The following is a 27,751-nucleotide window of genomic DNA, read 5'->3' as shown; positions in this document are numbered from 1 at the left end:
TTAAAATCAGTTTACTCTCAGGTCATGGTTTGTCTGTAAATCTGTAAAGTGCCCACAGTGCTAGTGTTATACTTCATCTACCACATTTCTATAAATAACAGCACTATTCTGTAAGTCCTACAGTATATGTGAATGCTGTTACGGGGATTTGTGTAATACATATTACATATCCTCTTGCACTTATTGCTACAAGTATCATGGTGCATTTACACTGCTCATTACAGTACCCAATCAGCTTTTTCAATCAGGCACACCCCTGTTGTTACGGTGTAGTCATAAAGGAACGATGTGACATGCAGGCTTCAAGAATGAACCCCAAGGCAATCCTCACACACTCCAAGTGGATTTGCTACACTCTGGCCGTGATAAAACTCAATGTTTTATTACGGTTTTATACCAGCATTACAATGTCTCATAGTTCAAAATGCGATTAATCTTTATCACATTTCGATCTGCACTCATGAACACACTCTAGATACATAATACTGTGATCAGATACAGGGAATTAACCGCTATTTTTTTTTCTCTTTTATCGTACAGACACACATTCACATTAATAAAACACACATATTAACTCAACATTAAAGTGTGAATTTGTGATTGCCCAACCTCCAAACACACTCACTCAACGTCATAGTGGCACATATTAGATAGCTTTCTGGATGGTCTAACACAGTGTCGTACACTCTTGCAGTATTTAAGAAAGGTTCTGAATACATATGATAGATATGCTGACACTGGGATGGATCACCAGTTTTTCTAACAATTCTTGGGTATTAAACATGCAGACTACTGAGCGGAAACACTAAACTTTGGCTTGTTTCAGGGGCAGTGGAGAAGAGTTCCAAGCACGGGGCGGAAGACAAGACCCAGAACATCATCATGGCTATGAAGGAGCGCATGAAGATAAGGGAGAAGAACACCCCTGAAGTGTTTGAGGTGATCCAGGAGATGTTCCATGTCTCCAAAGAAGACTTCACCAGCCACCTGAAGACAGCCAAGCAGGCTGTTCTGGACGGGACCTCCAAGTGGTCTGCCAAAATCAACATCACAGGTTAGCATTGTTCCCGTAGTTTCATCAGAAAGTTCATCTTCAAACCATCTGCTAAAATTTTGATTATGTATCTTAGCTTAGAAATGTCCCGAGAAATGATGGTGATAAACGTCCTGATACTGCTGCAGGTGACCTTTGACCTTTGGTCCATGACCTGTAACCCTTTGCTCAGTCCGCGGTTGCCAAATCAACAAAACTGCCATTACAAGTCAGGCTCATCTGGAATGACAAACATTGTTATTATAATTAGTATTTACTTGTCATTAACCTCAAGCTCTTGGTCATCAACCTCTGACACTGAACCACAATCAGCAATGCATGTTTAATTAGAAATAGAAATGGAAATTGATCATGTATTTTGTGGAGAAGTACTTTGTTGATAATGCTGTGATGGTTGCTAATGCGTCATTGTTTAAACAGCTGATGCTTTTTTGGTTATCATGTGGAGACTTCGAAACAAGGACACAAATGTGTAGACTCATCTGCTATCAACTCATGTAACTGTACATATTTGTAATAACACGTGAATTCTGAATAGGAGCTTAGTCCATGACATGCAGCTCTACTCTAATGAAAACAAGATATAAATTGATCAGTGGGGGAGCTTATCAGATTGCAACAATGCTTGCCAAATGTTAAATGGTGGCACGGTAAATACAAAGCATCTGAGAGGCAGTAATAAAGAGGCGATGGTGACTTATTATTATTGTGGAATACTTGCTACAACTGACAGAGATATTGTGTTTGAGCTCACTAGCATGCTGATTTGAACGGTCTACTTTGGAAATGAACCCCCCAAAGCTGCCCTACAAGCTCTCTCAGAGATGCCAATCAAAATGTCATGTCCCTTACTGCAGTTTGACAGTACAGCACTTTCAGAAGGAACATTATTATATATTTTATTTATAGTTAAAATGTATAGTTTAGTTAGTTGCATTATAGAACAGCTGTTCTCCTTTTTCTCACCTAGCCTCTCTTTGTTTACTCTCCCTCTTAGTAAAAGGGAGTAGATCTGAATCCCATATCCATATTTCAGTCTAATTTCTGGCACTATTTTCACACTTGATTATATAACCTATGTTGTTTGTCCCTGTTTCTGAAGACCATAAACCTAAAAAGAATAATCATCCTTGAGGATTACAAGGCTCTTCTCTTCATTTCACTACCTCATTTACATACATATGTACATGATTATCACTTAATCACTGGGTTTCATTTTATTCCCAGTCATAGCTGGCAGAAAGAAGGTCAGGAAGTTAGCTTTGTAACCTCAACACCTGGACTCCAATCTATCTCTGTGGTAACTGTGCCAGGCCCAGCTCATTTATTGCTCACCTTGCATTTCTCACAGTGTCAATACACTGGAGAGACATAGAAGAGGGAGGGAGACAAATATAGAGTGAGATGGAAAGGTTAGGAATAGCAAGGAAGAGGAGAGAGAGAGGAAAATAGGATTCAGAGAGACATTTAGAAGACCCAGGGTTGCCTTGATCAATTTCTCACAGGCTTATTGAACGTCCAATTTTAAAATATAGTTATTGAGTTGTTGATTAGGTCTCATTCATTCGATAACTACAGACTGACATTGACTCTGCAGCACTCTCACAGCGACCATGAGATATTCTGTTTCTGGCTAGTGTGCACATTACAAGGTTTGGCAGTGAATGTGAACCTTGATCATACGATGTTATGCTAATTAGAACATCTCTGCTAATCACCAAATATGCTACTGTACCTGCCAATGCACTGATCACATCATTATCAAACAAACGTGCAATAAGGAGTATGAGTATATTACATAATACTATTTTCCTACTTAAATTCTCAAATTCTTAAATTCTCTTTGAACAACTGTTTAATGAAAGCCTTGCTCAAACTCACCGTAACAGACGTTAATGTATAAAATGGAAACACATGTAGTCCTTTTCTCTGTCCAGTTGCCACTCTTCATACCACAATCTGTTTATACCTCTGGGTATGCCCTCTTTGTTACTGAAATCAATAGAAATCGTGTCCTTTTCTCAGCTTTTGTACTAATAGGCAGTCATGTAAACTTTGCAGGAACTTTCAATTCTTTGAAAGTTATATCTGACTTTTGTTGCTTGGAATTGTGAAAACCTAAACCCAAACAGACTCAATAAAGGATTCAAAAGGATTCAAATTTAATAAGCAGATTCAAAATGCTATCAAACCCCAACTCTCTTCCCAGTTTCGTCTATTTAAGGTAGGGGGATGTGCAAAATGAAGCCACACTTGAAGGCAGGTCAAAAAGCTGGCCTCCATACATACAGAGGAGTGGGGCAGGGATAATCTTGGGGATAATTGTGCTCATGTTTGTAAATCGTACATGTGACAGAGGTAGCTGCATTCTTACTTTTTCAACTCTGCACATCTGGTAGAGAATGTGGGATTGTCGATTTCAGAATGTGGCAAAAAATGACAAGCACTTTGTTTGTTTTGAAGCGTACATCATACCCCTCGATATGTTTGTCGCTTTAACTACAGGAGCCATTTCATTTTCAGTACTCCTGGAGCAGGGAGGCCATGGCTCTTCAAGCCTCAATATCCTTCCCACCAACTTCTGTCAGCATTGAGCTGAGGGATATATATGTACCCTGAATTATTTAGACTGTCACTTATGCATATTTAATGCCTCAGTGTCCTTTTTCCCTTTTATGGCGCTGTGAAATACTACTGTCTCTTCTCTGCACCTTCCTGTGTCTGTGCGTGCGTGTGTGTGTGTGTGTAGGTGTGTAGATGTAGGTGTGTGTGTGTGTGTGTGTGTGTGTTAATGTGTAAGTAAGATTCAAAATCTTAGCATTAGCGCAGCGTAGACATATTGTAGCCGTGGGCCGGCACACATGGATGGGATCTACCTATAGCCTGGATGTTGAAAAATATAAATCATAGATATAATTAATATATCACATAAACACAAGAATATTAAATGTGGCTGCTGCCAATGAACCAAAGAGCTGCTTAGTTGCCTCAGCTTTTGGCAAGTGCACAAAGTTGCTGTAGGCACTAAGAAGCCCTCAATTCTTGAGTTGACACCATAGAATCAAATAAATAAAATTCAGGAAACTGATTAGTAAGCACTAAAATAAAATATATAGGTAGATGCATGACTGGGATTTTGAGCGATTGTTGCTTTCTGTTTTTGACTTCCAAAATAATGTGCCCTGTGAATTGAGTGAAATAAGCTGTAGATCAGTATAAGTAGTAAGTGAGTTTAATTTCAGGATAAGTAACTTGAAGGTGTATGAAATCCTTAAGGTGGTCACATATGTTGCTTATGATATTTACAGTGCTATTTACTCTATTCAACCCTGTCTTGTCTCCAGTGATGAGTGCACAGGGTTTACAGGCCAAGGATAAGACTGGCTCTAGCGACCCTTACGTCACTGTCCAGGTGGGCAAGACCAAACGCAGGACGAAGACCATCTTCGGCAACCTCAACCCGATCTGGGATGAGAAGTTCAACTTGTGAGTGCTCTCTACTAATTTGACCTGTATCCGACCAGACAATCCCCACTGAGATTAAGAATCATCTGTTCAAGGGAATCTTAAGGCTTTAGTAAATACGTAGACGATTCTTTTCTTTTTTTGTTACTGACGGTGACATGATAGCTTCGGAAATTGCTCTGTTATGACATCTTATACACCAGCTACACTGCAGAGGATGTGGCGGTGCAGACACTGCCAAAACCGCTTTACGATGCCACCCCCCATACTTACACACACACACACACACACACACACACACACACACACACAGGCAAATAAAACTGTGTTTCAGCTGGTAGGTTATTCTGCAATCTAATCTAATCAGATTGGAAATTTGATTTGGATTTGGATTGTGAGTGAGTGAGTTTCCAGGAGACAGCTTTAAACATTTACTTGAGCCCCAAATGAGTGGTTTTGGAAATTTGGAGCCTTTGAGAACCCTGGTCAAGGCTTGCTATGCTTAGCCCAATACATGATGTTGTTTTGTTTAGCAGAGCAACAGAACTCTGAAATTAAGAACCAGGTTGAAAAGGAAAATATTTGCTAGTAGTTGTTCATGTTTTTTCTGCTTCACTTTGAGCATCAAATGTCCTGCACCAGGACTGAAGTAAGAGCAAATGTATACCAAAACGACTTGCAAATACTTATCATGCTGTGATAAGTCGGAAGGGTTCGTTTGATCATCCCTTTGGAGGTGTGTCTATATCATATTCCTGTAAGAAACCGCATATTTCTTTTAATATGAAGGTATGATTTGAATTATTATTAAGAATAGTATTTAGTATATACTCCTGAGATTCTCTCTATATATAGTCATATATATATGTGTGTGTGTGTGGGCGTGTGTACGTATGTACCTGTCATATCTCAAGGCTAAACAAGGCTCCACACCTGTAATGTGCCTCCAGTGGTGGCTCTTTCCCATTACGACGAGGGTGTAGATTAATAGAGCGATGCATTACTGTGTGCTTGGCAGAGAGCAAAGTACTGGACAAGTGGAGCAGCAGCAGCCAGTGCTTCCCCCGGAAATGGATTAGTTAAAACAAAATACTGCAGATACTGTTTCTCTGGCTGTTGCACCCAAGATGTCATTAGAACAAAATGTAATCTGTCGGTTTTAATTCCAGAGCCAAAGAGTCTGACCCCATCTGAAGCTAAGTGCTTTGGCCACCTCTGTTCTATTTAGCAGAGTCATTATTGCGAAACGTCTGTCAGCTGCATTGATGCAAAGAGGCGGACTTTCACAAACATATATAATCCACGCTATGAATGCTACGCAGTCATTCTTGTGAAACGTTCAGCTCTTCTCTGATTATATTAGTATGCATTGGGAGTAAGAATAGATGCAGAGTAAAGGTCATGCAATGTCTTGTGGTAATTCCTCCTTCCGGGCAGAGAGCCCTCCTCCACATACACATGCTAAGCATACACACTCACTCATACACACAACACACACGAATACGCACATTTTCTAATTTGAATCGAGGCAAGAATTGTTCTCCATATGTGTCCAAAGGATCAGAGGTGTCTGAACTTGTATTCGTGCATTTGACTGTCATTCTGCTCTACTGAATACCCCAGCCTGATGAGCTGTCACTGAATAAGCCGTTGCTGATGTTGTTCATGTCGTTGTGATTGTTTTGACCTGACGTAATCATCTTCCAAATCACAGTGAATGTCACAACGCCACTGACCGCATCAAGGTACGTGTGTGGGACGAGGATGACGACATTAAATCAAGGGTGAAGCAGCACTTCAAGCGTGAGTCAGACGATTTCCTGGGACAGACCATCATCGAGGTTCGCACTCTGAGTGGAGAGATGGACGTTTGGTACAATCTAGGTATGTTTCCCATTTGATCTCGCAACAGTTTTGAGATTGATACCAAAACAACTGAACTCTTTTTGTTGTAGCCAACCCTCTTAAATGTCTAATGTTGTCTGAATGCAGCCACACAAGAGCTTTGCCTAAATAATAAAAACAAACAGTCTTAGACTGGCAAATGATTAAAAACAATTTCTCAGAGGCAACGATGATGTCTTCAATTTGCTCGTATTGTGCGACTAATTATCATTGACTAATTGTTGCAGCCCTACTTGACAGTTTACAAATTTCGTCTTTTTAGACACATCCGGGTCGATACCAAGAAGAGTGCCCTAGTTACCTTTGTTATGATTGCAACACATTTCACAAGGTTCCTGTTCATTTAAACTCTTTATAACTTTCTCTAAGCAATCTAGTTGTAATGTAGCCTTTAAACAGGAAGATAAAATGTGGTCCAATTGAGATCACCATACTATCCATGTACCAAGAAGCCACAGAGACCTTTGGTTTAGTTTTGGTACTGCTGCTGTTGATGCAGAGCCCTTCATTGTTTCCACTCTCAAATATCACCAGTATCTCCATGTGACATGAGGTTGAATGTGCAACATAATGCGAGCTCCCACTTCTGTTCAAGTATTATGACTGGCTGGTGCTGTCTTTGTTTGCCTCTCTAGCTAAAAGGATGCACTTTGTGGTAATTGTGACCCCTGACCGCTGCTGCTGCTCTCTGCCTTTTTAAATATCCACAATAAATGTTTAAACAGCCCTTTGCTGTTGTGGGTGTCCACCCTTCCAGCTGATCTCCTCTCTAAGCCTCTTCAGCTCCTCTTCAACCTGGGCTGTTGCGTTTACAACGCTAGTCTAGTCTCTGTCGCTTTGTCACTTTATTATTTTTTAATCGTCTGTCTCTAGACCAACTGACAGTAGGGGGAAATTTCCCTCATTTAATACGATAGAGATGAATTTTATATGAAAGCACAGAGGGGAGGCATTTATAGTCTGTAACGAACCCCAACAGCTGTGGCGTCATTAGCTCTCAGACCTGTCAGGAATGTGTAAGCCTGCATCTTTGTGGCTGTGTATGTTTGGGGCGAGATATGAGCACGTAAGAGACGTGCTCATATACTGCATCATAGCCAGTGATATTGCAAATGCAAGTGTTTTCTCATACATTAAAATTGCATGGTTGTGAGCAAAGATATGATGTAATTTGTGTTTTATGTTGTGCGCTTTCTATCGAGGTGGACAACAATGTTGTTTATTGAATTGTACAGTCTTTCACTGACTGGGGTTAGTCCATTTGTGCAAGAGATGAACTGAATGTAATAAAACTTTTAGAAAATATTCTTTTAATAGGTCTTTCACTTGCGCCAGCTATTATAAGGAAAAATGTGACGCCAAACTTGTGACACACAATTTAGAAACCTGTACAGAGACAGAACAAGAGACTGGCAGTCCAAGCTGGTCTTTTTAGTGCTTTGTGTTGTGCTATATCATCCAGGATACAGATAACGAGATGCTTCTGTATGTCTCGGAATAGAGATAGTCACATTTTGCCTAACCTATCTAAAATTCAGCTTGTAACTGGTAGTTACTCTTCAGTTATGTTGCCTGTATGACTAACTCAGCTTGGTTGTGTATTACAGATAAAAGGACTGACAAGTCTGCGGTATCTGGTGCCATCAGACTCAAGATCAGCGTGGAAATGAAAGGAGAGGAGAATGTGGTTCCTCCTCATGGCCAATACACCTGTTTACATGAGGTAACCATCATCGTGTGATTCAGCATTAGGCAAAATGAGTTCTCACTCAACTCCAATCATTGTCTTTGGGAAGCTAAGCATTAAGTCTGCGAAGGCAGCTACTAAAGAAAACTTAACTTCTCTTTTTGTGATTACATCGGAAAGCAAACTAACAGGATTTTCCAACAATCAATAGTAAAAAAAGATGTCACCAGCAGTGATAAGGGTCTTTATTTGCTGTTACTTGTTGTGACTCTGTGCTACATCACCGTAACCTCTTCTGTCTTATCTCTCGTGCCACTCACAGAACCTGTTCCACTGCCTGACCGAGGTGAAGAACAGCGGGGTGGTGAAGATCCCGCAGGTGAAAGGGGACGAGGCGTGGAAGGTCTACTTTGACGACGTGTCTCAGGAGATAGTGGATGAGTTTGCCATGCGATATGGAGTGGAGTCCATCTATCAGGCCATGACGTGAGTACCACCCTGATCTATGGCCTTTTCTACCTCACCAATCTGTCATTGTCCCATCCGGCAGAGTGGAGGCGAGAAGGACATGAGAAAAGGAGAGCAGAAGGATACGAGAAGTAGTAAAGATGTCTCCTCAGCAGAATCAGAGCTTTGGAGGACAATCGAGCTCCTAAGTTTAATTGATTAATTTCTGGTCCCTTGGAAAAACTCCCAGCCTGCCCTCACACATTGATCATGGACACACATAAACAGTCTCGTTTCCCTCTCTCTGTCTGTCTCTTTGATCGTCTGTGACCCTGTCCACCACCTGAAACATGAAAATCACTGAATATTGATCAAGCCAAAATTCAAGCCAAGCACTAGTTGCCACTGTAGCTTTTTCTTTTGTCTTTAAACAGCAGTCATTAGTGGCCAGATTTACTAAGTCCTGTGCACCTCATTTCACATGCAGTTCCCCAGATAAGTGTTTTTATGTGGCTCACTGAAATCGATTTGGCCCCATCCAAAACGATTTTACGTTTATATTTTTTTCTTTCAAAACTTTTTCTTGGTACATACTGTTTAAACTGTGTTAGTTAAAAACACTGTCAGGATAGTGCTTTTATAGTCTTTGACCACTGTTCAACACCAGACAGAGAGGATACGAGCAGTTGTGGCCGTGTGGTTATTGAACTTGAGCTTCAAACTGTCTCACTAAATTGGTCATGAAATACAGCAATGGCACCATTATCAAAAGTCATTCTGAAATTGTATTTTGTTGATGTTACTTGGAAGTCATTGAAGACATCAGACACCATCTCCGTCATCCACCCACTGTGGTCTGAGCTTAATACAAAATCCAAATACAGATATTTTAGTAAACAGGTATAGCAGTTTTGAATTACACCTTTTATCTCTTGTTCATTGTTTGCTTTAGTAAGTTGTAATTGTTAGTGAGTCTGAGTCAGTCTAAAAGTGTCAATTCGAATCACCAAACTGCACTTTTAAGGGTCTGCTTGCCCTTCAGAATCGGCTTGTTGGGCAGTCCCAGAAGCAGACTATGTAATTAGCTGCTGCCTTCGTAAATCAGGCTCTAATTACACACAGATTGTGTTGGCAAATTGAATGAAAGTCACAGCTCACGTTTGACTTTCATGTCCAGAAATCTGTCTGGATGCATCAGTTAGATGAATCGTGTTGCTATTAAGGGTCGTGTTTACAAATGACAACATAAAATACTCTTGCTATTTTTTTTATTTTCTGCAGCATAGTGACACCCAAGGTTCCTGCAGAAGGTTTTTGGATGACTAGTTACCGTTACCCTGACTTTATCCTGTTTCATATTTTTTCCAAAAGACCCCAGGCATGTATGATCCCCCGGCCCCTCCTCTCCCACTTTTCTGATCGCAGTGATTATTATGACTCAACCTCATATGTCCCACAGCAGATGCTTTCTTGATCTTCCTCATGGCCCTGTAAGGTAGACATGCCATTGGGTTTCTTTTTTTTTAGCCCTGTAAAGCTTGATTTAGCTGTTTCTACAACTGTTCTTTGCCCCATCGCCATCGTGTCCACAAAAGTAAGGAGTGGAACTGCTACAATAACGACACGTATTAAGCGTTATATATAAGGGTTGACACAATTGATTGTTTTGGTGTTGTAAACTGTGCCAGGTGTCAGACGGTTGTGTCAGTGTGACAGGGTATTACAGCATATGAGGGATTGCAGGGTTATCTAAGTGCAGACAAGTGAGGCAGTAAGTTGCCTTATTACCAGCTTTCTCAGGTCGAGGTAATGCTTCAGACTTGAACCTTGTTTAAGCTTGGCGTTTCTCATAGAAGCGCTTAGTATGCTTCATCAGGAATTTATGAAAGGCCCTACCTTTCCGTTTTTTTCTTCATAGATCCTTGACTCCCAGCCACTCCTGACATGATGGCTACATAAATCACAGTAGCTGCAAAGACACGACTATCCCTCCTGTGCCCCACACAACAACCCCCCAACGTATCACTCACTCATGTTCGTTTTTCTTCATCTCACTCTTTCACCACTCCCTACCACCTTCACATCCCACCATCCTGTTTCTCATTATCTTTTTTTTATCATTTCTCCCAGCCATCTGAAATCGTAAAATGAGTTGTGAGTTTGTGCGTAGTGCGTCTCATCTGCTGGTGAAAACCAAGGCAGGGTAACACGAGGAGAAGCAACGTCTTCCTCTTGAAGATTGGCTCAGGAGATCGAGCTCTAAAAGCACCATGGGAATTTAGCGGATGCCATCATCACTCTCTTTGCATCACTCTCTTTGCTCGCCTAACCCCAAGTGCTCCTGGGTAATTTGGAGGCTGAAAGCAAAGTAATTAAATAGGCCTCCCGATGAGAACATGTTTGTGTTTCTATTTGTGAGCGTGTGCGCGTATGTGTGTGTGTGTGCTTGGGCTGCACTCAGGAGGGGGAGTAAATCTGTAATCATTACTCCCCATAACGCGGTGCCTTTTCCAACACTTTGGCTGTATGAAGCAATGACTCACTGTGCAGGGTGTTCTTAGTTTCAAAATCTCTGTTCTCCAGCTTCACAATACTAGTGGTCACCTTTAATTTGTGATATATAAAACTATTAAAAGAAAAAACATGTCGATAACACAAATTTCTCTTACGATTAATGCATATAAAGTAAATGCTTAGTTATATTATCCAAACACTCATTTCTGTTTGCAGTATCTGAAAGTGAAGGTGTGAATAATATCAATATTATTCTTTTTGTATTATGTCAACAAATCCTATATTTATAAAGCTCAGCTGGCTTCAAGCTCTCGGGCAAAAGCATCCAATGCGCCCGTATGTTTGGTTGCTATGGGTCTCGCCGGAGGCTGGGAAAAAAGCCCTCGTATACATTTTAGTCAGCCGCATCAAAGTAAACACACAGATTATTGCACACTCACATTGTTGCATAAGATATTCTATCTAGAATGACATGATCCTTTGTCTGCTGTATGAATGGGTTTCGAGATGGCAGCCAGTATTTATGTTCACTCTAGATATCAATGATTTATATTATGGGAGGTATTCCGCTTGGCTTGTGAAGCAGCAGTGTGAAGTGTTAAAAGGGGAATATATGCTTTTCACTCAGGCCTATGCTCAAACCAGGCCTCTCTGGCTCCAGCACTTAATTACTGCTGGGTAGCGCTGTTGCAGATGTGTGTGTGTGTGTGTGTGTGTGTAAGGAAAGAAAGTGAAAGATCATCACAAATCTGAAGTGGCAATATATGAGCCTGTCTCATTGTGTAAAGTTTAAAATTCAGGAAGTTAAAAAAGCTCTGGAGACAAAAGAAAAGGAAACAACATTTATCTAAACAGAAGACACTAAGTTTGCAACAGTAAGATGCGCCTGTTTCAGTCCCTCCCCTGGGAAAGATCCCTTGTGTTTTTTTAGTACACTGCATAGTATTTAGATTTAGTTTGTGCTCTGTTGACATAGGTGGATTCACCTCAGTGGAAAACATTTACCTCGGCAAGTGTGCAACAAACAAATAAGTTAAATGGTACGCAGTGAGATTTACATTTCTCTCTTCTGTTCCCCATGGAAGGGATTATATCACAGCCCCCCCATAAGAAAGTTACTTGCTCCATCTATTACCTTGCAGCCTTATGTCCTTAATAGTATAGGTTATACAGCTGTGATTTATGACATCATTGGCTAGAGATAGTCACTGAAGACACAATTATAGTACATGAACGGAGCAGTTAACTTACTTATCCATTAACTCTTCCATCAGAAGTCATTGTTTGGAACATTCAAAATATCTTCTCTCTTCAGCAGTCAGTCAGTGAAAATAATAGAGAAATACTGTACTTCAGTCAGTCTGCTCACTTTCTGTTTATCTTGGTAACTGCAAAACAATGGACAGAAGCCTGGTTTAGGATGGTTTTTTTTAGCTCTATATTTTGAGGGAAATGCTTCTTGATTCTAAACTATGTTCTATTTCAGTGCTGTGTAACTTTGTTGATTATGAGGATTGCTGAAGAGCAAGTCTTTCAAATGTTCTCTGTCTGGAATTGTGTCGTTGATGTGGTATTTGTCACTGTCCCTATTTTTTCACAAGATTGTCTGTTGAACCTTTGGTCGAGAAATGATCCGACATTGTCAAAAAATGGCTACAGCGGTGCCCCTTGTGCTACGCGGAATAATAGCTGTCTCTTCTCCTCTGTAGGCACTTCTCCTGTCTGTCCGCCAAATACATGTGTCCCGGTGTGCCAGCAGTGATGAGCAACCTGCTTGCTAATATCAATTCCTACTTCGCCCACACAACCACCACCACCACAACCACCGCCTCCGCTTCTGACCGATTTGCTGCCTCTAACTTTGGGGTAAGCACACCTATTATTGTCTTGTAGTCTAACATCCGCAGACATTACAGTAGTGATAGCGTAAATTAAAATGTCCGTTTCTATGGGCCCCAGTTAGACTTAAGTAACATCTATTGCTGTCTTAGAGGTCTGATATTAAACCCTTTTTGTCATCAATCTCATGAAGAGTTATTTGTTTAAAACAAGTTGTGCATTTGAAATCAACCAGATCTCAGAGGTTGCCAGTGCTTTCCGATTGAACTTTTAATAAGCTAACGTTGTACATCATCAAATGATATTTCCAGGCAGTAAGCCGAGTCTGGCAATATTGCTAAACCTCTACATTTTGTTCCAGGAAGTAAAAATGAGTCACTGCAGGCATAGCAATAGACCACAGACCATGCAGTGTTATACATTTTTAGACACATTGCTTTGTGTGCGGGGACACTTTGAACTGAATTATGGAATTTTTCATCCTGACAGAGGGAAAAATTTGTCAAGTTACTGGACCAGCTGCATAACTCACTAAGGATTGACCTTTCTAAATATCGGGTATGTATGAACTTTTGCGTCTGGTGTGTTTGTTTTCTGTGAGTTTTGTCAATTCAAAATAATGATAATTTTTACAGTATGATGTTAAAATTCACCATGAATCTATGTTAATAGTATTTAGATATAGACAGCAGGAGCAGGAACAATTCTCCTGTTTTTGGGAAAATGCAGGTTGCCATTTAGTACAGCCTGTTTATCATTTATCCTTTAAAATTGGCTCTACTGTATACAGAAGTGCTACCATCTAAGTTTCCTGCAATTTGGTTGTTAATAGGTTTCAGGTTTGATTGAACTGTATACAGTACACTTTGTGCTTACTATTTCTGGCTTGGAGCAGCAATCCATTTACACTTTGTGTCTGTCGCCCTCCAAATGTGATTATTGACTGGATTCTCTTCTTTCTTGGATACAGTTCAGAGTGTATTTTATGCATGCTTGCCTTGTTTGAATCCCACAATGTTGTCACACAGCAGGCACATTAATGCCGGGTGTCGTAAATATCGGGATTAAGACAAGGTAAATGTCATAGCTGTGATGGTGTCATACCAAGAATGACATTTGATAATGTCACTTGCGCCACACTCATGTTCACATAGTATTAACAATATATAATATATGGCTTTGAAGTCTATTTGTGGTTCCAAGATGTGATAATGAAGGAAGATTTGTGAAAAGTGTGATTTGAAAAAGCAGAAATTCCAAATAGATACATATATACCCAGACAGATATCATGTCATACATTGTTGTAAAGAAAAGAAAAAAACCTCATATGACTGAATCAAATTGAATTCATACAATGATGAATGACTATGGAGTGTATTTGCAGTTTTCAGCAGAGAGAAGCCAGGCACTTAAATATCAATAATCAACCTACAGTGTCTAGTGGGCCATCGGCAGCTCAGGAAATAGTGTTCCTCATGGTCCAATAAATAGACTCTGTCGTGAGTGTCCAGCACTCTGTCTGCCATGGTGGTTCATGAATTTAGGATATTGGACTTTGTGTATCCATACACCCATAAACTAGTCTATGTGCTTCCACATTTCTATGTAGGCTATAGCATCTGGAGATTGATTTGGTGTTGGCTATTACTAATATATACAACAAAGATCACGTTTCAAAATAATTTGTCAAAGCTTCTTTCCATCCTGCGGACTATATTAATGAGACAATCATGTTTGTTCAGTTTTTATCAATGGCCTCATTTAGAAAAAAGGCAAATGACCTAATATACCTATAGCTAACTGTACAAGCTAATGCGATTTTGTGGGAGAGAAAGGGGCGACATGCAGCATACACGCTGCTAAGGAATCTCTACCAGATGTTCAACCAGGTGATCAACCAGGTCAAAGCGGTACAGTCATGTTTGAAGTCTCCGTGGCAGTGTTGAACTGCTGAAATTACAGTACATAAATGCTGGTCATAAAATGTCTATGTAAATAAGTGTAGTGATGTTTCATCCCCCACTGAACTCAGTCACACTTGAAGAACCTTTTGTTGTATGACGATCATTCTTCATGGTCATTGGTTTGGTGATTGCCACTGAATGATGGGCAGCAGGCCATGTCTGGTAGCTGCATTGTTAACTTTTGTATGTAGAGAATTTTCTGCTTGGCTTGTTTCAGCCCCGTTTGATGTAAATTATTGAAGGTCTCCATTTGATGCTTCAGCAGGCGACATGTGTCCACGGAGCTCTGCTATATGGCTCAGTCTTGCATGACTTATTGTCCTGTTTTCTGCTCAGATTGTTTCTGCATATTTGTGTTGTATTTACACATTGTTTAATATACAATGACATACATATAGTAACTCAAATTAAACATAACTAAAAGCTTATCACATTTTAAAAAGTATACAATTAAGTTAAATTAGAATGAACAAAAAGACATGATGACGTTTCTGTACAACCATCACCCTTGCACATTTTATCAAATGACCCACTAATGAATAGTGATTTCATTTAAATGAACAATAGTAAACATTCTTACCCCTCCCTAACCCAAAATAAATGACAAAGAGGCGCCAATCAAATACATACCTTAGAATAAACAACCCCAAACAATTGTAAAATGAACAAACTGGAATCTTGCAATCAGAAATGCATCTCTAATTGCTAGAGATCTGCCAATTGCAGGCCACTAAAGGTCCTCTGTATTCTACTCAGGCAGATTGAAATTCTGACATACAGCACATAATCTTCCAGAGCAACCCCAGGAGAGCTAAACCTGTTAAGACACCACACACCACCACACATGCACAGGCACACAAACCCACACATCTCTCGCTCGCACACACTCCCTCACAAACGAGCAGACATCCACACTGCTGTTTAGCTACGACTGCTCGCAGGTATGCACCTGAGCAGCCACACACACGCTGAGCAGCCACACACACGTCTTCTCCCCTGCTGGTGGCATTGCACAGTGAACTGTCACTGAAGGATGACCCTTTCACCTTTAATGTGACGCAAAAGGACAATGTGACATTAAGTGTGTTATTGCTATTATTGCCCTGTTCTTTACCACGGCTCTCTGTGTGAAGCCACATGTGATTACAGAGACATACCCTGAGAGCATCCTTGCAGACAAAAAGAGAGGATGAGAGAAGGACAGCAAGTAGATAGCATGAAAGAGAGAGGACTTGAGTTAGACAGAGAATGGACTGGCAAATAGCGACTGAGGGATAAAGAGGATTTGGAAAAGAAAACGTGAAGCAGAGAGAGAGTTGGACGAGATGGGATTTGGACAAAGAGGGAGAGAGTTGGAGGGAAAGAGAGATTGATTTGGAAAGGGAGAGGAGAAACAGACGAGGAATGAAAGGAGGCATGCTGGTTGGGCAACAGAGGGTTAAGTGAAGGAGAGATGACCTCTTTCATTTTCAGATGGCCTGGCTGTCTGGCGATGAGAGCAGTCACAGAATATCACATTGGCTTCACCTGCCAGAGCTGCCCTGCTGCTCTCTTGTCAAGCCTGCCACAGACCAGTGGTTCATGCACACACAGTTCATCTCTCTCTCTTTCACTCTCTCACTCTCTGAAGCCGTCCCACAGAGCCGGTCTGCCACTATTGGACAGTAATACGATTCAGATCTTGCTACTTCGTCCGTTCACCGTATGGATTTCACAATAATGACTTTCTGAGGGAGATTGAGTTTTCTTTTTGTAAAACCGGGGGCTTGAATCAGTAGAGAGGGAGCCGGGTTGCACCTGCCACTTTACATTTTGCTACATATGCGTTTCTTCCTTGTAAACTTTATTCCAACAGCCCTGATACAAGTGACACCTTGCAGAGCCAGTTTGTCCCAGCTGGGATTTGCAGGTTTCTCTGGTTCGGACATTATATCTCAGTATTCAGAGCACACTGCGAGGGATTTGGGCTGTTGGCTTAGTTTGGACAGTTTGATATAAAGTGATGTTTGTTCAGTAAGCTCCCCAGGGATATTATCTTAAAATGTAACTCTGTGCAGCATTACTGTGGGCCTTCAGAGAAAAGGTTACTTAATGTAAACACCTGCTTTGTTGCTTTCTATGTTGCAGTAGCTTCTGCTGCCTCCTCCAGTAAAACAAAAAGATAATAGTTACTGTACCTGTAGCTCTCTACAGCAAGATTGTGTTATATTCAGCAACATTTAGCTGTTAATGGAGCTGCTAAAGCACCACATACAAAAAACTATACTACTGGGATAATATCGACAAGGTTGCTCCATTGCAAGATGTACTTATACATATCACAGTCTGCTATTGAAGCAAACAACCGGCCTCTGGAATCCGAACATGGCGGACACATTTCTTAAGGAATACAATATTTACAGAGAAAAGAGAAAAAAACGTCTGCATTGTTGTAAGTATTTGTGATAAGCTTGTTCTTTGCAGAGTAACACCTGCATATTCCAGAGCTCTCCCTTTGAAATGTATGATAGTTATAAGAGACAAGCTAGTATAACCTTTGACAGTAATAATCATTGCATGTATAATATACACGCATATATACATGGTTTAGAAGAGTTATTTTCTGTGTAACATGATGTTGCTCTAGATCCAAACATCAGCTCAGGTGAAACAGCAGAGGTTGTTAAACCACTTTGAGTGGAGCTTAGGATATGTCCCTTTTTAACAAAACATCTCAAATGTATACCCTTTACTGCTGGGTTCGGCAGTTTATTTTGGGCGTTTTTGGGGGGAAATTCCATAATAAACTTTAAGAATATTGTAATTCAACTGGTACTCCACAATAGGCAGTTGTCTGGAAAAGGCAAAAAACCCTGCCTGAATAAGATAATACAGCCCATCATACTCCAGCTCTCCCCATTCTGTCCTAAGCCCCTCTGAACCAGACGAGTGCGGCCATATGCAAGCAGTTAATAGTTGCTAATAGTTTAGCCCTCTGCTGATCGCAATGCGGAAATTCTCACTAAAGCTAACCACATCCATGAGCTAAAGGCTAAACTATAAGTCCGTCTTACTTCTTTGCGTTGCTTAGCATTATGGGCAGTTGTTGCCGATGCTGGAATAGTAACTTTTCCTGATATTCTGCCATTGAATGAGGCTTTCACCAAAGCGATGTGCACTCATAGCTGCATTTGTTGGACAGCCAATAGGAACGCCCTCTCTCTGAAATTACCTGGGATTGACCAACGTCTCCTGTCACGGGCTAGGTTTTCTAAAGGAAACCTTTTCTAAAGGAAACCTAACTCTAGGAAGTGCAGAAGTCTAGTTTTCTCTCGGGCCACTTGAATTACAAAATGCTGAAAGGTTATAAAATATATACTGCTTACCCCAGCTTTAAGTAATTTATTTATACCTTTTAACTTCAATAGACACTCATCCACACACAGACACATACTCTGTGGCATATGCCTTTGCTCAGGATGGTCAGAGTGCAGGGTGAACAGTGCAGTCTCCCTGTGGCAGTTTGAGGTCCAGTACCCGTCAGAGCATGACTGCTTCTGATCTCTTTTTCCACATAATTACCTTCACTTGCTCCACTTGTTGCCCAGTATCTGACAAGCAACTTTTTTAACCATTAGTCTGGTCTTGTAAAAATATTAAATGTTAAATCACAGGGATATTCATACATGGTAATTATGAAGCGTGTAGTGTGTATATATATATATATATATATATATATATATTAAATATATATATACCTTTTTTTATGATTAGCAGTCACTGCTTTTAAGTTTTGCACTGCCCCAAGATAATATTCAATGTACACTAGAAGAAACACAAAGAACTAAAAGCTCATCAGCTTCACTCACTCCTCGTCCCATCGTGTAATGAACTTTCTGTCATTTTTGGAAGGCAGAGCTAATGTTGTCTCTACTTTTGGCTCAGAGATGGATGCTTTGCTTTCTTAGTATGCTTGCTTGCTTCTTGGCAATAAGTGATTCTTTTTCCTTTGTTCTTTTTGCTGATGAAGTAGGAGTTTCTCATTTCTGGTCTTTGTGTATTCAGAGAGAGCATTTGTTTAAAGTTAGGCAAAGTTATTTACACCGCTGTCCCTGCTTTTAGAAACACTGAACATTGAGAGCAGGCTTTCTGCAGAGAAAGGGGTTTGCATCTGTGTTTAACATCAGTAATTGTAAAGTAATGTACTGTATTTATCATTTTTTTTATGTTGGTCAACAACAGTAAGAAGCTAAATTCAATTTTACAGTATCTGTACTTTGTACCAGTTCTCAAGTACATGCTGTTTTATTTTGTTACTGTTTTGTTTTATTCTTCTATCTGTCTTTTTCTTTTCTTTGCCTGTAAAGCACTTTGAATGACCTCTGTATTTGATAAGGTGCTGTTCAACAATAACTTGCTAAGTTAAGCTACCGGTATATAAACATCCCACACGTGGTTCCCCGCCTGAAGCTGTGATTGTTATTTAGATAAATCCTATTAAGTTGTTCCGTGCTTCACACAGATATAGTCTATACTGAATGCACTGTTTGTGTACCCTTGCTATCTGCAATCAAAACAGGACATCGAATGCCAAATTAGATTGGTAGCTGTGATTATAACATTTTGCATGTAGAGATTTGGTTTTTGTGAAGAACCCACCTACCTCCTTTTGCAGCAAACATAATGAGTGTCAATACGCACTTGATTCTCCGGGACTTCAATCACCATAATTGTACAGCTAGATTCCCTTCCTATGTCAGAATCCACTAATTAACTGATTTAAAATGCTACCCTTTTTTCTTCATTTAAATGTAAAAATATGATATTAAATATTATTTAGTGTGCAATTTTAATCATCATTTCATTTAAAAACCAGTAGACTCAATGGATCAGACTTCCACTATCACTGAAAGGCAGAGTGACAGTAGTGGAAATTACATTTTGTTTTCCTGTGCAATTTCAGCTTGTTCATTGGTGAGTTTCCTCTCCTAGATAAAGGTGTTAATGCCTCTTTTGGAAAAGCAAGAAAGCACATGTTGGTTTGATAGTACTTGAGGAGCATTGGTGTTTGTGAATTACCGTAGATTTATTTTTCGAAATTACTTTTTAGCGACGAAGCGCACTCTCAATTGGCTTCATCCTATAAAAGTTGCAATTCCTACAACCAAAGCAAACAGATAAAACACATTTTGAGCTGTTGTCGTAACTGTTCCAGCGCAGTGGTTTCAGGAGGTGTACTAATGGCGACATTCAAGGTTGCATTGAAAGCTACAGAGTCCACATTTCGAAGGGACTGATGGTCTCACTTTTATCTGAAGGTTACATGTATGTGATGATATTGTGAAAGAAAGTTCTATGTCAGCATAGAGAGAAAGGGTAGTAACTGATAGCACTCATGGGCTCCATTCTGTGAATGAGACTTGTGCAGCAGAAGCAGGGAAATCATTTGCTTTGATTGTAATTGAAGGATTTACATTAAAAGGAGTCTGCTGAGACAGGATACGCAATCTTCTTAAATAACATTTTAAAATTTAAACTGAGGAACAAATGATGAAATACTCAATATATTGTACAAAAGGAAGTGATGCAAACTGCATTTATTGGAGTGAAAAAAAGCCCGCTCCCAACAGATTTTCTTTGCTTTTTTCCCCCCTTCAGAAGCCAAATATAACTGGTCCACATTTGCTTGTGCAGAATGTGTGTCAAGCTTGTTTTCCTGGAGGCTTTTAATCCTTACTGGGGACTACACTTTCACCTCTAAATTTGACTCTTCCTATTAATCACGGGTCTTGAGAAATGTACTTTAAGTGGACAGCTGACTGTGTGGAAGGCATTAACAGGCCATCCACATGTTTTCCTTCTCTACTGTTCTTTTTGAGACCACTGTCCGGGTTATATTGGATTGTGTTTTATGTCTTTGCTTCTTCTTCTAAAACCGGTCATCTTGAATCATTTATCAACCCAATAGAAACCTCTCTCTGCTGCTCGAAAAAGATGTCAGGCGGGTTTTGCTTCCGCTGATCGGCCTTGATCTCAGATCGACCTCTCCTGTGCTTGTGCTGTCAGACCTACAGGCTGCTGTGAGGATTTGCCTGTATTTCCTGAATCCCCATTGTGCATTTATTGACAAGGTACAGGAGGGATAGAAAACAAGCAAAATTATATTAGAGCACTGAGAATGTAGGAGAAGTAGTATAATGAATGGGGCAGTGATGCCTTTCCTCACTGCTGCCAGGGCTTTATATGCTCCCCGTCACGGTTCTCTGCACTGCCTGATGACTTCATGGCCCCGAAATAGAGGTTTTCATCAGCAGAGACCTCCCTTGTCCACTAAACGATTAGACAGACATTCATTTCGATATGATTGCTGGGCATTGTTCTGTAATCAATTTCAATGTTTCGGGCTAAGCAATGTGATGTGATGGGTGGGGGTGGGTGACGTTAAAAGGCTGTTTTCAACAAGATGTCTCCTCATGTTATTTTCCCCTCTCTCTTTCTTACTCCAGGATAATTTCCCTGCAGGAAACCCAGAGCGTCTGCAAGATCTCAAGTCCACTGTTGACCTGCTGACCAGCATCACCTTCTTCAGGATGAAGGTAGCTTGTGTGTATGCGTGTGTGAGAGAATGTGTAGGTTGTATGGGCAGGGAGTACAATTTGATGGGCGATGGGGGAGTTTGGCACTCGAATTAAGAGGAATTGAACATAAGCGTTGTAATAAATGATGATGGAGCACAACGCTATCCTTTGTAGTTATCATCTATAACCTTTTAGCACAGCAGTGCAGTGACTGAGTGACTGAGACTCCTTCAATACTGACCATGCTTGTGAAATCTCACAACATTCAATTAAAAACATAAACCCACATTGATTTCAGGCACGTTTCGTTTAGGTTGAATCGATTCAAGCTCATAACTCCTGCCATTGAAATCCAACTAACTTATGGCTTAACCATTTTCTTGACTGCAGGCTGATGCAATGGGGTCACGTTTGTGTAACGTGCGTTGACCTGCATACTGCAGTTAGCCTGTGTGTTTATAAAGTGTCCAGCCCTGTCTTGTTTCCTCTCCCCCCCCCCCCCCCCCCTCTCCCCCAACAGTACGTCTTGACGTGCTCCGCTATATGAAGGGCTCGGCTCCGTTCAGCTCTTTTTTGCGTGAGTGGGGGTGTAGCGCTGGTGCACTGAAGCAAAGCTAAGATGGCAGCTATGAGCAAAGGAATGAAATCTGTCACTTTAAGTTACCAATGCTTTCACTCTGTCCCATGCCCATGCTGCACTGTGTCAATGCTCAGCTGCTCACACACAGGAGCTACGGTGTTACTCGACGATATACTGCACATTTACAGTCTGGCCACATGTCAATTATGATACATAATGGATGTAAGAAGGCTGCCCCTTTTCCACAAGGAAGTGATATCTTGGGATTAATACTTCATGTACTTGTAGTATGATATCATTAAGTTATCACTTCACTGATGGATGGTCTCTTACATAGAAATCAATTTAAGACACAGCAACTGTCATTGATTTGGGTGGCTAACATCGTATATATATATAGTTATTGGATGATTTAATATAGTATAAATTGCTATGAGACTCAGGACAACACCAAACATTGTAATCATGTGCGTGTATTTATGTGTGTGCGCAGGTACAAGAGCTCCAGAGTCCACCAAGAGCCAGCATGGTGGTGAAGGACTGCGTGAAGGCGTGTCTGGACTCCACATACAAATACATTTTTGATAACTGTCATGAACTGTACAACCAACTCCTTGACCAGGTAAACCGTTTCCAGATCCTTTTGACTATCACTACTAACCAACCTTCATAGCTTATTAAAGGCAGACCTCTACTGTCGCACAGGTACCAATAGCTTCTCAGCAAATTCACAGACCATTCAAAATGTGAATAAGTGCCACATTTTGAGATCTCTGTATTTTCTCACATTAGCATCTAGCAGATGTAGTGACGCGCACACTAAACAATGTGTCATTTCAACGCTTGTCGAGTTCTCACTTGGATTTAGTTATCATGGGCTTTGAAACCCTCAAGTCTAGTGAAATCAACAACAAAGACATTTGTGTTAAAAAGATGAAAAAGAGCGTAAGGTGTCAGTTATGATGTGTGGATAGTGTTAGAGTCTAATCAAAATAAGGCCTGCTGCATGGCTCTCGCGCCGGACCAGCTCCGTGCCTCTCAGCTTCGGAATCATCGCCTTCTTTGGCTGCGCCGGCTGCTTGTTGGTCAGTTAAACCTTTGACGCAATTACTTCCTTCTCCTCCGCCTACTTTCTAATCACACCAGCAATCAGATAGTCATTGTATTTTCTTAGAGAACAGGGAGGTAAACTCTGCTGCTGTTTCTTGCTTTGAAGATTGGTATATTTTTGTATTTGGCTAAAGTCCTGTCCCAGTGCCTATCACTCATCTTGAGATACTTTTCACCTTAAAAAAACATTGTCTTGTCTTTGGCTGAAGCAACCTTTGTGCGTCTTGCTGCAAATGTTGAAAAGCTGAATATAAATCCAAACTGTAATGTTTTTGTTCACCCCTGTTTTAGTATTGGATGTGTCTGCCATCTGTTCAGCTTTAGTGTTCTTTTGTTTCTTTTATTATGGTTGTTGTTGTTACGACTTCCCTGGGTTGAAAGCCATAAACCAGGACTTAGCAAAATATTTAAAAAATTATATTTTTAACGAGGACTTATTTTTTATGGATAGTATACACAGGATACTGGCAAAGACTATCAAAATGTAGGCACATTTGTTTAATGTTACTGAATGTTAACTTGATTTTATGAGTAAACACAGTTGGAGCAAGAGCTGCTAAACTTAAATGAAAGCAGCTGACAATATACCTGCTTCGCTGATTTATGTAATTACATAACCTACAAATCTACAAACTAGAAACTCAACATCTGGTAATTAGCCAGGCAGATATTGCAACTCTAACCAGATAACTCACCCTTAATGGAGTCTTTATGAACGTACTACATGCATCACTGCAAAAAGTGAGCTGTGAGCTAAATGATGTAGCTTACTTAAATTCATGTAGAATACCTGAACAAATTGCATTTAATTACTGGTAGTCCTTTAAAAGTCATTACAACAATATGAAATAGAGTTACTACTTTGGGGCCACTCCAATTCATTTGTCAGTAACTCGAGGTAAAAACACACATTTCTTAAATTTCCTGCCAGCTTCTGGCACTTACGTCATGCTTTCATCACGTATCACCTTCATCCTGTCACAAAAATGACATCCCTTTTCAGCTTTAGTGTCCTTTGTGTTGATGCGTGACGATGCCGGGAATATATCAATTCAATTCAACGTGGCTACAAATCAATAGGCTATATGTCATGACTGACATTAACCAGACAATAAAAATGTTCACCGGGTCTATTGCAAACTTTGCGTGAAGGCGTTCCACCTTCTCAGAGAGTCTGCGGTGAAGAGTCATATAAAAGCAGCCAAGCCTCAGGCAGCACTTACCTGATTCAAATCACTATCTCATCTGTTTAAGGCACTTTTGTCTCTCAAGAGTCACAATGGATAATGTTGTACTTTATGAACACAAAAAAGACGTTGTCAATGTGAACAATGTAAATAAACCGGAGTGAAGCTATGCTGCCGTACTGCCTCCTCGTGTAAGAACTAGCATGCCACGAGCAGCTGAAGGCATGTTCTCATTTTAAAAGCTCATAGAGCATCATCCAGTCATCAGTTATGCTTCTCCAAACACATGGAGGTTTTCATGGGCTAGTTTACTTGCTTTGGCCTCGTCTGAGTAAATAATCAGGCAACAGGCAGCTCCACCGAATTATGTTTACGGTTTACTTCCCAAGGAGAATGGCCTCCCCAACTCAGAAGATAATGTCTGCAATCCGCTCAAAAGTTGAATAATAAGCTTTCTTTGTTCAAACAGCCTGAGGGGTTGTAAGCAATTACCAAACCAGAGAGATAGACACTTTCCCTAATTACATCTTCGTCCACCACAGTTTCACAATTGACAGCCTCTCGGTCATTGTTTCCTCCACGGCAGAACAAATAGACATCAGCTACATTCCAGAGCAAATCTCACTGTGACTCTAAATTATTATGTTCACATACACTAGGTAGCCTTTGACTCAGCGGATGGAACACATTTCAGACCCTAATTCTCCAGTTGCTAACAGTGACTGAGTGCTGCGACACAAGAGCTGACACGGTGGCCAGGCAGGCAGTGAAATTTCCAAGCTCCAACGAGGCATCTTGCATAACAAACAACAAAGCTTTCTGCCTCTGTTTAGGTGTAAAATGACTGGGAGGAGGAAGGACAGGGAGAATCTGGCTTAACCGCTTCTTTAATCCTGGCAGGAAAAGTACGAATTTGAAAAGCAAGACGGAGGGGAAATGGAAAGAGGGCAAAGGGATCATGAAAAAGGGCAAAGGGAAAAAGGACCATATTTTCTTTCTGGCTCATCCACTGGGAATGAATGTGGATGGGCAAATGATGGTGCATAGACCCGAAATGCCTTGTAGCATGCACATAAATCTATGATAAATGAACACGTATATGCACACATTCTTATGTATTATGCAAATGCTAATGCATAAGTAGACAGATGAATAGAAGCAATCTGGTTTGGAGGAGGGTGGTTGGTGAATGTTGACAGGCGTGCACAAGCAGGGACCCAGTGTGCCTGTTTGTGAGACGAGCCACAGAGGATCTAGAAGACTACTCTACTTGTTACTGAGCAAGTGATTCAAATTGATTTGATAGGTATCTCTCTAATGGACATTATCACATATTTGCCAACAATACCCAAATGGTTGATTTAACTGTGTTTGACGAACACATTGTTTGTTTTCAGAATGTGTGCCTTTGAGTTTATTTTTTCCCCCCAATAGTTACACATACGACCTATTTTCTCTGGGCGTTACAATGCATTGCAACAGCTTCGGTTCTACCCTCAGCTCTTTCTCTCTTGGGAATTTGATCTCATTCTCTACGAACATCTTTCAATCAGAGACTCTGTAATTTGTGTCACATTGTGAGAATTGATGAGGAGCCAGTGATATGGTAATGCTGATTCCTCCCACACAGGGTCTGAAAGTGCTAAACAATAAACATAAACCACTAGCTACCCTCTGGAGGAGTGATATACTGCTATGAATATTTCTGCAGGTTCCCCCACCACTGGAAGTATAGTGAAACTACATTGCGCGGTGAGTTCAGTACAGTATTCATCCCCTAGTACAGCTGAGAGTGAAGCCCATGGGTGTGTTGTTGACTGTAAAAAGACAGTAAGCTACTTAATCACCTTTAACAATGTGTTTGTACCTACTTGAGGTGAATACAGATGAGCAAAGGGTTTTAGCAGGATGCATACTGCATCCCATTTAATAGGGATGACACAACCTTCTGTGTCCTTCATACATGCATACAGCTATGATACACCCACAGACAGGTTTTGCATAGCTGAGTCACCTCCTGCAGAGATAGTTGCTTCATTATATCATGCTTCCAATTGAACACATATTTATCTTGTAGCAGCATATCTCCCCCTGATGGCCCAGGTCTCTCAAACCAGGCCAGGCCTTCTTCTTTGAAATCATTAACTATGGATTAGGGGCCAAAATGGATTGCAGGCCTATTTCTTATAGCTTTGATCTAAACTCATGCATCGCTCACATTCTTTAGTAATCACTTGTTAACCTTTCAATATTTAGAATTTCATGATTAATGGACCAAACAAATGTGTGTCAGGTGCTGCTTGCCTTAGTTTATGAGGACACTAAGCAATGTTGTTTCGCCTCTCAGCCATTTTTTACCAGTTCTAGTAGTGCGTACTGTAGATGCTTGAATCTAATCTAAGGTTAACATGCATTCAGCTTCAATTGAAAGTCCCAACATGGTCTTTAATTCTGCTAAAGCTCCCTGTTGGCTCCACATGCAAAAGCAGTGCATTTTTAATGTCTTGCTATGTATTAAACACTAGTGAGTATGCAAATTATAGATTAAATGAGCCTTTGATCAATATGATGCCTGGGATGGAACCACCCATGGAATGAGGAGTAATCTGTTTTTATGACCATGGCACACTCGATGACTTAACTTTTGCAGTGTCAAACCCAAATGATTATTAAAGTAGTGAACCCTGGGTTGACACGACTGACTGTCACAGAATCAGCTGTAAACCGTGTCTGCGTTTCTTGTTTCTGTGAGATTAAATTCTGTAGCTCCTCCATCTTAAACGTCCGCCTTGCATCACCAGATATCAAACAAAACAAGAATCAACGTCATGAGACATAATTTGATGATCGTAGGAATTGATTGGGTTGTAAGGATTGGATCAATGATGAATTGACTAGAGTTGCATTTCCATTTCCCAAGCTCTCACTAAAGCATCTCCTCTCCGTGCTGCACAGAAGTCAAATTGGCTTAAGGCCGTTAAATAATTCAACCTAAATTATTCAACAACTGATTGGAACATATTTCATTTTTAACACAATTTTATTTTCACCAACATACATCAAGCATAGATTTTGCTTTAAACCAGAACTACGCACACAAATGAGAGAATGTGTATTGCATCCTCTTGGGAGGGGTACGTCCCCATAGTACACAGTCATACAGAGGATTATATTTGTCATCGTCAGTGAGCATAAGCGTGGGTGTGTTTGCATGTTGTCGTGTCTGTGTAAAATACAGAGCTGTCAGTATGGCTGAGTGTGTTCCAGTATGCGCACTCAGCTTTGTGTTTTCTGCTTGTTTTCTGTGGAACCTTTTCATGGCAGAGTGAATGACTGTGACAATTAGGTGCTGACCGGAGATCAGTGTGGTTACACTCAGTGTGGGGTGAGCAGATGGTAGATCTCAGTGTGAGGTTTCATATTTAACACCTTTCACCAAGG

The 27,751-nt window shown here is 40.6% G+C and overlaps 1 protein-coding gene across 1 annotated transcript in view; it reads left to right on the top strand.

Annotated features, from left to right (window-relative positions):
• unc13c (unc-13 homolog C (C. elegans)) overlaps window positions 1-27,751 on the top strand; it is a gene marked incomplete at both ends in the record, with an annotated part of 85,137 nt that overhangs the window by 20,648 nt on the left and 36,738 nt on the right. Inside the window, 9 exons of the mRNA XM_079162216.1 lie at window positions 827-1,054; window positions 4,399-4,540; window positions 6,234-6,403; window positions 8,032-8,147; window positions 8,434-8,597; window positions 12,782-12,938; window positions 13,401-13,469; window positions 21,362-21,451; window positions 22,507-22,635. Of these exons, the coding sequence (XP_079018342.1) occupies window positions 827-1,054; window positions 4,399-4,540; window positions 6,234-6,403; window positions 8,032-8,147; window positions 8,434-8,597; window positions 12,782-12,938; window positions 13,401-13,469; window positions 21,362-21,451; window positions 22,507-22,635 (1,265 nt within the window). The remainder of the gene's footprint in view (window positions 1-826; window positions 1,055-4,398; window positions 4,541-6,233; window positions 6,404-8,031; window positions 8,148-8,433; window positions 8,598-12,781; window positions 12,939-13,400; window positions 13,470-21,361; window positions 21,452-22,506; window positions 22,636-27,751) is intronic.

Source organism: Pholis gunnellus (assembly GCF_910591455.1).
Source record: "Pholis gunnellus genome assembly, chromosome: 1".
In the NCBI taxonomy this organism is placed as follows: Eukaryota; Metazoa; Chordata; class Actinopteri; order Perciformes; family Pholidae; genus Pholis; species Pholis gunnellus.
The sequence above is the reverse complement of the archived record's forward strand: the minus strand, read 5'-3'. Positions and strand labels throughout refer to the sequence as shown.